This window comes from Chiloscyllium plagiosum, chromosome 8, assembly GCF_004010195.1.
Source record: "Chiloscyllium plagiosum isolate BGI_BamShark_2017 chromosome 8, ASM401019v2, whole genome shotgun sequence".
Lineage (NCBI taxonomy): Eukaryota > Metazoa > Chordata > Chondrichthyes > Orectolobiformes > Hemiscylliidae > Chiloscyllium > Chiloscyllium plagiosum.
In genome coordinates this window covers 93,893,815-93,906,133 of record NC_057717.1, presented here as the reverse complement: position 1 = coordinate 93,906,133, position 12,319 = coordinate 93,893,815, and the positions used below count along the sequence as shown (strand labels likewise).

The following is a 12,319-nucleotide window of genomic DNA, read 5'->3' as shown; positions in this document are numbered from 1 at the left end:
TCAGCACCGCCTTCCTAACCTGCAATCTTCTTCCCGACCTCTCCGCCCCCACCCCAATCTGACCTATCACCCTCACCTTGACCTCTTTCCACCTATCGCATTTCCGACGCCCTCCCCCAAGTCCCTCCTCCCCACCTTTTATCTTTGCCTGCTGGACACACTTTCCTCATTTCTGAAGAAGGGCTTATGCCCGAAACGTCGATTCTCCTGTTCCCTGGATGCTGCCTGACCTGCTGCGCTTTTCCAGCAACACATTTTCAGCTCTGATCTCCAGCATCTGCAGACCTCACTTTCTCCTCCTAGGGGTTTGTAGACCATTTGTAAATTGTTAGTGCAAATGACAGGTTCAGTATTTCTTTTTCTGATCAGTGGTTACCCCCAGAATATTGGTGGGGGTCAGCAATGATAACGCTTCAAGGACGTTTAGTTTAAATTTTTTTGTTGGAAGTGGTCTCTGCCCAGCACTCGAGGCATGAATGTCACTTTGTGCAAGTTTGAATGTTTTTCAGACGTTGGTGCATGCAGGCAAAGAGGGCTTCACCATTTGAGTGAATGGTAGTAATACTGCACTTATCAGTGAACACCCCCATGGGGTTAGGGTTGATAATACAACATCAAATCAGAAGTGAGTTTGCCTTCAATTGCATGTTATTTCTAGCTTCAGTATTACTATTATGTAGATTGCATTCTTTGGGATCTAGTTTGAGTTCAGAATTCAGACAAAATCTTAATTTCACCTTAATTTCACATAAATTTACAAATGACCTTCAACTTTGGATCAGTTAAATAGTTATTGAATCAGCTGCCTGATTTTTTTTTAGACTAAAAGTGCTTGGCATTGATTTAATCAGTAATGTCTTAGCCCATAGTTCAGAGATTAGTGAAATGATTATCCAGCATTTAATGAAAGGTCAAATTTGTTGTTTATTCATAAGTCTACATTTCTCCTTATGAAGAATTTCATCTGGAAGCATTGCAATTTTTTTGTGTGGATGGTGACATTTTGCTGTCTTCCCACTTGTTGAGGCATTTAATTATAGTCTATTTCTTACAGTTCCAGTGGTTAAATGCGTTAATCTTGAATATACTTGAGTTAGTCACACTCCTGTCCATACCTGGGGAATATTTAATTAGATGCTTTATCTCACCTTTATCCTGCTAGGCAGATAAAATTACGTTATGGCAGCCAGGGAAAGTCAGTCACAAGGTGAAGAAAGTGGTCCTTTCGATAAGCTAAAAGAAAAATGATGCTTGGCAAAAGCTGACATTTCTAACATGGATGCAGTCATACGATAACAATAACTTGATTGTATTCATTCTGAGGAGCAACAGAAATGCCAATTGTATGCTTGGAAACCTTTGAAAATTAGATTGAAGTCATGATATCAGAGTTGTCTGAAAGATACCAAATTAAATAGTAAGTGCAATGCTTGAAGATGAAATCCTTTATCAGGAGAAATGTAGACTTGAGAACAAGCAACAAATTTGGCCCTTCATAAAATGTTGTATAATCAGTTCATTACTTTGATCTCCGAACTATGGGCCAAGACATCCCTGATTACATTGCTACCAAGTGCTTCATTGGTCAAAGTATTGAATATGGGAGGTCATGTTGTGACTGTACTTGATTAGGCCACATTTGACACAGTGTAATTCTGGTCGTCTTCCTATCGGAAGGATGTCATGAAATTTGAAAGGGTTCAGAAAAGATTTACAAGGATGTTGCCAGGGTTGGAGGATTTGAGCTATAGGGAAAGGCTGAATAGGCTAGGGCTGTTTTCCCTGGAGCGTTGGAGGCTGAGGGGTGACCTTATAGAGATTTATAAAATCGAAGGGCATGGATAGGATAAATAGACAAAGTCTTTTCCCTGGGGTGGGGGAATCCACAACTAAAGGGCATAAGTTTAGGGTGAGGCGGGAAGATATGTAAGCGGGGGAAAGATTTAAAAGGGACCATAGGGCAACTTTTTCATGCAGAGGCTTGTGTGTGTATGGAATGAATTGCCAGAGGAAATAGTGGAGGCTGGCACAATTGCAGTATTTCAGAGGCATTTGGACGAGTAAATGGATAGAAAACATTTAGAAATATATCGGCCAAGTGCTGGCAAATGGGACGAGATTAGGTTTGGATATCTGGTGAGCGTGGACAAGTTGGACCAAAGGATCTGTTTCCATGCTATATGTGTCTCTGTCTGACTCTAAGTGATCGGGATTTTTCAGCAGATGCTTTAATGCAGGAGGCAAGTGCTGGGAGGTTGCAGCATTTGTTGCTTTATCATTAATATTGATACCAAGAGGAAACTAACTTCTGTATGTCTTGATTGTGAGAACATTGAATGTAAACCACTGTTGTAATGTTCAGTTGTGAACATTTTAGTGTTGTCTGAAATACTGTGTTGCATCTAATCTGTCATACCTGACCTTTGAAATAATTGACCGTGTCAAATTACAAATTATTATTAAAGAAAGGAATGTTTTCCCATATCCTTTCTTCCACACCTACACCAGATCTTGATCTTTATGTGGATGTGAACCCATGAACTTGAGTGAGTAAATGCTAAGCAACAGCTGTGTGTTCTGACTTGCATGCAAACTGTTTATATGGGTTCATCAGTTTGTGGAGTGAACTGCAATTAAGTCTGACGAGTATTATTTTGTCACAGTTGAAAGCGGTGCATGAGCAGCTGGCTGCCCTTTCCCAACCACAACTGTCAAAACCAAAGAAAAAGGAAAAAGACAAGAAAGAAGAGAAAAAGAAAGAAAAGGAAAAAGACAAGAAAGAAGAAAAGAAAAAGAAGGAGGATGTGGATGAAAAGAAGAGGAGCAAAGCTAAGGAGCAACAGCCAAAAAAATCAAAGAAGAACAACGCAAATACCAGGTAATTCTGTTCACTAAGTTATATTTAGGACCAGTTTCAAATATTAATGAATATTAGTGAGTTTGGATAAGGTTCGTAGCTCAGATTGAGGTTCAGGATGTAAGCTTGCTCGCCAAGCTGTAAGGTTCGTTTTCAGACGTTTCATCACCATACTAGGTGAGCCTCTGGTGAAGCACTGATGTTATGTCCTGCTTTCTATTCGTGTTTAGGTTTTCTTGTGTTAGTGATGGCATTTCCTGTGGTAATGTCATTTCCTATTCTTTTTCTTGGGGTAGTTGATGTGATCCAAATCGATGTTTGTTGGAGAATAGCAATCTCTTGTGAATAATGACTTTAGCAAAGATAAGTGGAGGCAAGGCAAGAGTAAGTGCACATTGGTGTTTAATTTGTTGATCTTGACACTTCCTGGAAATGATCAGATTTCCTAAACATGGTAGGCCAATCAAGGACTGCATTGCTAGCCTCTAGCTCTCCTTAAATGCTTTGTGGAGGTTTTTTTGTCCACGATAAGATCCTGTCAGTGTCATAAATGGATGGAATATTTGGCCTCTTGCATACAGATGGAAACTGTTTAACCTGTCAGGGATTGCTCAAGGTTTTGCAATTTTAGACCAAATAAATATGATATTAATCCTACCTCTAATAAGAAGCTCCAAATATTTAGACCTTTGCGTTGTATGGTATGTTGTGGATGTTAAAGTTCAGGAGTGGAGTGGTGACTCAGTGGTTAGCACGACTGCTTCACAGCACCAGGGACCCAATTCCTGCCTTGGGTGACTGTGAAGTTTGCACATTCTCCCTGTGGCTGCATGGGTTTCCTCTGGGTAGTCTGGTTTCCTCATAATCCAAAGATGTGCAGGTCAGGTGAATTGGTCATGCTAAATTGCCTATAGTGTTAGGTGCATTAATCAGGGGTAAATATAGAGTAGAGCAATAAGTCTGGGTGGGTTACTCTATGGAAGGTCGGTGTGGACTTGTTGGGCCAAGTGGCCTGTTTTCCATACTGTAGGGAATCTACTCTAAATAAAACTTCTGTTGGACTTGTATGTATAGCAGCCTTTTACAGTCAGATGTTTCAAGGTGGTGTGCAGCCATTTAAATACTTGTTGAAATAAAGTCACATGTTTATTTCCTTTTCCCAAAGGGTCCCAATGGACCTAGTGTAAAGTCACATAGGAAATCAGTTTGAATATTTTAAATTTTTATAACCCATTGTGGATGTCTCTAAACTTAAGGTACTAGACATAGCCTACATTAAAAGAATGTTGAACAAAGATTATCTAGTGGTGTGCTTTGTCCGAAAATAAGGCGTAATAGTATTGTGATATCAGGGCATATGAGCACACAGACGGGGTGACTCAACAATGATCCTGGCTATAGCTCTGGATATGTCTGCTCTCAAACTCATTTCTTCCTTACGTAAACAATAGGCATCTTCCCAACAATGTGGAAAATTGAGAGGTGTCCTATCGCAAAAACTAGACATTCAAAGCGCTCAATTATTTTTCTGTCATTGAGTTCATAGCATTTATTCAGGATGATTCCATAAAGTGCTTATTTTAGAGCCAACTGGGGAGCTTGTTGTTCTATGCATGGCAGTGGGGACAGGATTAATCACTAATCTTGTGATTAAAGTCTGTTGGCTAGAGACACCAACATAGAGTTTCAATTGTAGGTGTCAGATTCTTTTTTTTTTTTAAAACCTGAATAAAAGCAGTGAATGAAGCCAAATCAAACTTGTGAATTATGAAACTAGAGTAGAAGGTATGAGAGTAGAGATGCAATGGTATTTAGAATCTAAAAATAGAAGTACTTTCAAAAGTGGACCCAAACAGACCTGAAGACATGCTGAGTTCAGGTTCTTTTGTGGGGGGGGGGATACCCTACATGGTCTGAACTGATCTAACAGTGGAGTATTTCAACACCCCACCCCCACCCCCACAAAATGACCTGAACTCTGTATGTCCTCAAGTCTTGTCTGGTCCAATTCAGAGACTTGGGGGGGGACAATATTGCCTTAGGTCTGCTTCATTTAAGTAGTGTTTCCTTTTCCCAAAGGGTCCCAATGGACCTAGTGTATCTTGATAAATGCCAGTCTTTTGATTTGTTTGTGCCTGATTCTTCTCCTCTGCAAAATTACTTAGACACCGATGCACACAGTATGATCACTAATAGTTGGGTGCAACCATAACAGGAGGTAATAACCATTCTGAATTATTTAAGTGATTCATTAAGCGAGGTGACAAAGATTTCCCAACACAGTTGCAGAACCTGACCTGTCCCAGAAATTTGAATAGACATATTGTGACCTTGGTTTTGACTGTACTTTGGAACAGTAGATTAAAACTATTCAAATCTATATACTGTCTTCTAATTGAATTCTAAATATATATTATGTCCACCAAAAATACCCAAGGTCTTTGGATAAAGGATATCTGACCTGTCTCTGCCAATTCAAAAACAAATCCTGATGTGTGAGAGAGAGGCTCACCAAGCATGATGCATCATTTATGGCTGAATAAGAAAGTAAAGAGTATTGCCAAATTCAAAGAAAAACTTAAACTTGGAAAGATTAATGGTAGTTCAGTACATTGGCCTGGTATGAAGAACCAGCAAAGAATAATTTAGAGGGAGAATGTAGCTTTCTTGCATTCTAGCTACTCATCTTGAAAACAAAGATTCTGCGTGTATTTTTAAGAAAAGAATAAAGTTAATGTTTCTTTCTAGAGAGTCTGGGGAAATTGATGGAAAACAAGGAAATGGCAGAAGCGTTAACAGGTATTTTTGTATCTTTCTTCACTGTAGAAGGCTGAGAAAATTTCTCATACACTTGAAGATCAAAAGATGAAAGGGAAACACTTAAAACAATCAGCATCACCAAGAAAAAGATGCAGGGAGGGTGTGGTGCTGGAAAAGCACAGCTGGTCAGGCACCGTACAAGGAGCAGGAGAATTGACGTTTCGGGCATGAGCTCTTCATCAGGAATGGAGCAGTCAGCAGTCCTGACGGGCCTATGCCTGAAACGTCAATTCTCCTCCTCAGATGCTGTCTGACCTGCTGTGCACATCCAGCATCTGTAATCCTTGCTTCTCCTCCCTGATAGAAGTAAAGGCTGACAAGTCCCGAGGAGCAAATGGTCTCCAGGTTCAAGTTCTGAAAGAAATGGCTGCTGAGATGCATTAGTTACAACCTTGCAGAATTTCTTACATTCTGGAAATCCATTTGGAGTGGATAATAGCTTGTACTTCAAAGATTAGAAACAGAAATTGGGAAACTATAGGCCAATTTGCACAACACATCACAGGAGTGTTGGTTTGAATATTGTTATCAAGGACGTTATAATGTGATATTTAAAATGTCTTTATGGGATCAGGCAATGTTCAGCTTGGTTTTGTGAAAAGATTTATTGGGAGTTGATAATGGGGAGCATATTTTGTAGCAGATAATATCAACTTGGATGAAAATTTTGGTTAGCAGAGAGGCTAACTTTTTCGGGTTGTCAAGCTGTGGAGTCCTACCTCATTGATTCATGTAGGGACAGTATATATCGTAGATATCAATGACGCCAAGATCAGTAGGAAAATAGTTTAGAAGGAGACAGTCTGCAAAGGATATGACAGCAGCACTACGAGACATAGTTGAAAAATAATAGGCGTCCCATTTAAGGGATGAGTGAGGAGAAATTATTTCTCTGAGGATAGTTAGTCTATGGACTTCTCTTTCCCAGAAAACAACGGAAGGTAGATGATTGAATTTGGAGGCTGAATTAGATAGATTTTGATAAACTCGAGTTGAGACAGACTAGTGTGTGGAATTGAGACCACAGTCAGATTAGCTACTCGTGCTCCCAGGTCTAGTGTTTGTGTGTCAGCCTTGTTGCCATCTTCCAACAAAATAACAATTAAGTGTTACTACTTGGCACTTACTCCTTAATAACTTGATCACCATTACTTAGTTTGAGTTCCATCTGGTCAGGTTCAGAATATGAAGTGAAGATCTGAATTCTCGAGGTAAGGTCAGAGTGATTGTCCTTGATGTCAAAACAGTATTTGACTTGTATGAAGCAAGCCTTGGAAATCAAAGTCACTGGGATCAAGGCAAGTATGTCCACTGGCTGCAGGGGTTGAGTTAAATGTGTTGGATGGTGTGCTAGTGAGTTGACATTTGTACTAAATTGTTGCAATGGCAGCCAATTGAAAAATATTCTATTGAACTCCTGATTTGTAATTCTCAGATAAATTGAGATCAGTTGCTTCAGAATAGTGAGCTGCTTGTAACCAAACTACTTTTCAGTGAATGAGATGGGTAGTGGCGACAAGTGGGATCTGAAGAGAAAGCATTCTGCGTTGTTGCAATTCTAAATGTTACATGCTTGTCAGTATCTAAGAATGCTCCCTCTTTTAGTCCTGTTTCTATTAGAATAGCAAGGGAAAACTGACTTCAAAATGGAAGGGATAGTGTAGTGCAAACTTCTTACAACACCTGGTCATAGTACAGGTAATATGCTATAACTTGCTGTTAACATTGGCATCTTTTTAAATAAATAGTATTAACTGCTTTGTCTCCCTATTGTTTGAATGGTTGGTGACCATAATGCCATGTATTTGAGAGAATGGGTTACCGAGCCCCACCAGGAACTTAATTTGTTCGTTTTGAAGCAGTCAGGTCCATGGTACCTTTACAGATAAGTTTGTCTTCAAACTGGCAAAGTATTCAAATCATCCTTTCAATATGCTTCATTTTACTGTTAGCATTAGTTTTCTAATGCTAACTGTTAAATGAAGCATATTGAAAAATATTGATTTTTCAGTTATTTGATTGTCAAAAAGGCTGTAGTAGTCTTACTAGGCTTAGATACTCCAGTTTTTTGATGTCAAATTGTCTTATGGACTTACTTCAATTCTTTGTTTTTACTTCGTCCTAAAATCTCTGCTTTCACAAAAGTAAATCCTTAATTTACTTCATGTCTTTCCTTCAGCTTTGTGTTCTGCTCTTTGTAATACTGTTTATTATTTGAAATTATCATTTGAAATGTTCAATTTATTTCTGTGCGTACATGGACAGTGTCGGTTCAAATGTCTGCAAAGCATTTATATGTATTGTTGCTATAAGCCTACAATTGCCACGTTTGTTTGAATTATACTTGCTTTTCCTCCAGAAATCTGAAGAGCATCAAACCTGGTCCTGCGTATGACTCTGAGGAGGAGGATAAGTGCAAACCGATGACATATGAGGAAAAGAGACAACTGAGCCTGGACATAAACAAACTTCCTGGTGATAAATTGGGGCGAGTAGTTCATATCATTCAGTCCCGTGAGCCCTCACTGAGAAACTCAAACCCTGATGAGATTGAAATAGACTTTGAAACGTTAAAACCCTCTACGTTGCGAGAGCTAGAACGATACGTTACATCATGTTTACGGAAAAAAGCGAGGAAACCTCAAGGTGAGAGTTAGCCCTCGCGGATTTAAAAAAAGTTGTCACCTCACTATATAAAATCGATCTAAAACTTTGGTTGTGCGCATGAATCCGTCTAATCAAGCCATTCTTAATACATCAGCCATTCCCTCTAAATTAAAACTGTTCTCCACTTACCATGCCATTTGCTTTTTTTCTGACTGCAAGGTGTGTTGGGAGCTTCTCCTCTCTTCTCCGAATGCGACCCCACTCCATTTCTCCCTGGACAGGTTTTTCCAAGTATTACCTCTGAAAGCCGGCTGTTAGGTAGTGACTAAGATGAACATGGGATTTGGGCAGGGTATGGGTGAGCAACGTTTTGTGTTAAGTTCTTTCTTGGGCCCTAAACTATGCTATTACCATTCTGTGGATTATCATGACCCTATTTGTGTCGTAAATGGTTTGTTGAAACAGTGGCCAATGATTAGCTTAAAATGGTAAATGCTGAAATCTGAAATAAAAACAGTATATTCAAGATGCATCTGAAAGAGAAAATGTTTTGTCTTCTCACTGACCAATAGGATCAATATAAAAATGGACAAATTGAGTATCATCATAGATATTAATGTTACAACTGCTTTTTGGAATAGCTTTCTGTACAAAATTTCAATCTTGTATATTACGAGCTAGACAAACTTGCTTGATTTTGGATTTGATCCCATTGGGCGCAGTCTTAGCTTTAAGCAGCATTACTGCAACTCTCAAGTTACTGCTAAATTTGAGTCATAGCCATTTGCTGCGCCCAAGAAGGCAAACTTGATTCCTTTTGTTCTGTCTTTTGCAGCTGTTCCATGTGCTGCCAGAATGAATATTTTTTATGCACGTGGCAGCCAGTAATTAGTTATTATTTGTTCAACATTCAAGGTGGAGCATCAAAATTATTCCCTTTTCCAACCGAGGGCCACCACTTCTTTTTCAGTTGAAGGTTTTGATGTTGGAAATAAATACAGGGTGAAATTTTTTGTCAGCCAAAATGTCAGCTTGGCATATTGGGGTAGAAGAACGCTGGCATTTTCCCCCAGAACAAGGATTTCTGTATTTGGACAGCATGTCTTGGCAAATCAATCAAAATTTAGAAGAACTGGCAGATAAGTCAGTTGCCAATATTTTCATTGTGAAGCTTTAGCATTCCATGACTGGGTGATATTTCTTGTCCTAATCTAGTCAGTTTCTGCCCACAAAAAAGAAACAAAGAGCCAGAGTGAGGATTTAAAACATGGAAAAGAATTTGGGACACTTTATTCTTCCCTGTTCAACTATGAAAACAACCTTAGGAATAAAAGCTGTGTTCTAAATTTAAAATTGGAGGTATAGTGGACAGCAAAGGTTACCTCCGATTACAACGGAATCTTGATCTGATGGGCCAATGGGCTGAGGAGTGGAAGATGGAGTTTAATTTAGATAAATGTGAGGTGCTGCAAGTCTTAGCAGGGCTTGTACACTTAATGGTAAGATCGTAGGGAGTGTTGCTGAACAAAGACCTTGGAGTGCAGGTTCATAGCTCTGTGAAAGTAGAGTTACAGATAGATAGGATAGTGAAGAAGGCGTTTGGTATGCTTTCCTTTATTGGTCAGATTATTGAGTACAGGAATCGGGACGTCAAGGTGCGGTTGTACAGGACATTGGTTGGGTCACTTTTGGAATATTGCATGCAGTTCTGGTCTCCTTCTGATCGGAAGGATGTTGTGAAACTTGAAAGGGTTCAGAAAAGATTTACAAGGATGTTGCCAGGGTTGGAGGGTTTTAGCTATAAGGAGAGGCTTTATAAACTGGGGCTGTTTTCCCTGGAGCGTTGGAGGCTGAGGGGTGACCTCAGAGGTTTGTAAAATGTTGAGGAGCATGGATAGGATAAATACAGTCTTTTCCTCATGGTGGGGGAGTCCAGAACTAGAGGGCACAGGTTTAGGGTGAGAGGGGAAAGATATAAAAGAGACCTAAGGGACAACTTTTTCATGCGGAGGGAGTTGCCAGAGGAAGTGGTGGAGGCTAGTACAATTGCAAATTTTTAGATTTGATTAGATTAGATTACTTAGTGTGGAAACAGGCCCTTCGACCCAACAAGTCCACACCAACCTGCCGAAGCGCAACCCATCCAGACCCATTCCCCTACGTTTACCCCTTCACTTAACACTACGGGAAATTTAGCATGGCTGAGTCACCTAACCTGCACATTTTTGGATTGTGGGAGGAAACCGGAGCACCCGGAGGAAACCCACGCAGATAATGTGCGAACTCCACACACAGGTCTCGCCTGAGACGGGAATTGAACCCGGGTCTCTGGTGCTGTGAGGCAGCAGTGCTAACCACTGTGCTACCATGCAAAGGCTTTTGGATAGGTATATGAATAGGAAGGGTTTAGAGGTATATGGGCCAAGTGCTGCCAAATGGGATGAGATTAGGTCGGGATATTTGGTTGGCGTGGACAAGTTGGACCGAAGAGTCTGTTTCCGTGCTGTACGTCCCTATGACTCTATTCTACTTAAAGTAACTGATGTGTGGCAACGGGGAAAAGAATCTAAGTTAAAGTGCATAGTTAAGTAGAATAATGAGGTCAACTTAAAAAGAACTGAGGCATAACAAATCAAATTATATCCATTTGTTAATCACTTGGTATTTATACACAAATTAGTTCTTACTAGAAATAATTTTATAGTAATCATACCAAGTAGATAGCGCAGCCAGTGTTGCAACAGTAGAATATGGGCATGTATGGGCAGTGAAACTGCTGTACATGACGGCTTATATGAAACATGTAAATAATCTGTTCAGTCATTGAGCTGGAGTAAGAGGTGGGAAGACTTAACAGGAGGAGAAGAATATCTGGCTTATTCTGGATCACGGGCACCACACACAGGCATATGAAGAGGAGTGTGAGACCTAGTCATTAGGGTTAGCGGAGTGTTATAGAATTAGATAAAATAAAGAAGGCATGCACAACGTACATTAAGAACTAAGGACTGAGCAAATGAGTGAATTAGGAAAGTCTGGAATAAACTAAAAAGAAAAAATTAAAATGATGTATAATGTAAGCAAATACGTGACAGAAGAGTAATTAAATTTACTAGGGTATCCAAGGTAAATCTGTATCGGGTAATGGTGAAATTGGAGGGATACTCAATAATTACTTGTTACAGTTTTCACTAAGGCTAATGAAAATAAAGAAAATGACTCCAGTGTTAGTTGTCTGAAGGGATATGAAGGAAAGAGTTTCAGAAATTTCAGAGTGAAACTTTGAGTTAAAATAAATTGCACCTGCAGATACAGTGGAAGATAACTCAGACTGGTACGTATCTATACAATGAAACACTATTAAAAAAATTTGAGGACTTTTTGGAAACAAATGCAATCCTACTTTCAAAACTGGAGCTATATCAAATTCTACAAGCAATAAGCAAGTGGACTTACTATGCTGATCAGAGTTACTGGAATCTATCTATCTTACACAAGAATTACTAACTTTCTGAAAGTGAAATGCTATTAAATTTTGCATTTGCATAAAGAAACAAATGAAGTTGATCCTGTTAGGCATTGCTTACTGCACCTAGGGTAAGAGGCTGGCAGGATGATGTTGCCACACTTGTGCCATCAATGATTTCTTTCAGGTAACTCCCTCAGAAGGCTTATGGGAAAGAGTGAGAAGAAATCTACTTGCAGAATGATTACAGCATGAAGTAAGAGGCCACTTTGTCTGTTTTTGTCTGTGCAAGCCCTCTGAAAAGTCAATTTACCTAAACCAACTCCCTGTAGCCTTGCAAGTGTTTTCTTTTAAAATAATGAATAATAACGGTCCCTTTTCAAAACATCAATTGACACTCTCTACTACATTCATTATGTTTAGATTCTAACCACTTGCCTCCACAAAAACAAGTTATTTCTACCACCATTGTTATATTTATCTTAAAAATTGAATCTAGATACTTAGACCAGTCGAGGCATTTTCTCTCTCTGTATTTGTGCAGATCCACCATGATGTTACATGTCTCT

At 39.4% G+C, this 12,319-nt stretch overlaps 1 protein-coding gene across 6 annotated transcripts in view; it reads left to right on the top strand.

Moving 5' to 3' along the window:
* The window catches only part of brd4 (bromodomain containing 4), a 177,679-nt gene that overhangs the window by 112,291 nt on the left and 53,069 nt on the right, over window positions 1-12,319 (top strand). For 5 of the 6 annotated variants that reach the window (XM_043694781.1, XM_043694780.1, XM_043694779.1 and 2 more), the window contains 3 exons: window positions 2,664-2,878; window positions 5,606-5,656; window positions 8,037-8,323. In XM_043694781.1, coding sequence (XP_043550716.1) covers window positions 2,664-2,878; window positions 5,606-5,656; window positions 8,037-8,323 — 553 coding nt within the window. The remainder of the gene's footprint in view (window positions 1-2,663; window positions 2,879-5,605; window positions 5,657-8,036; window positions 8,324-12,319) is intronic. The other variant, XM_043694778.1, reaches the window with a different exon arrangement.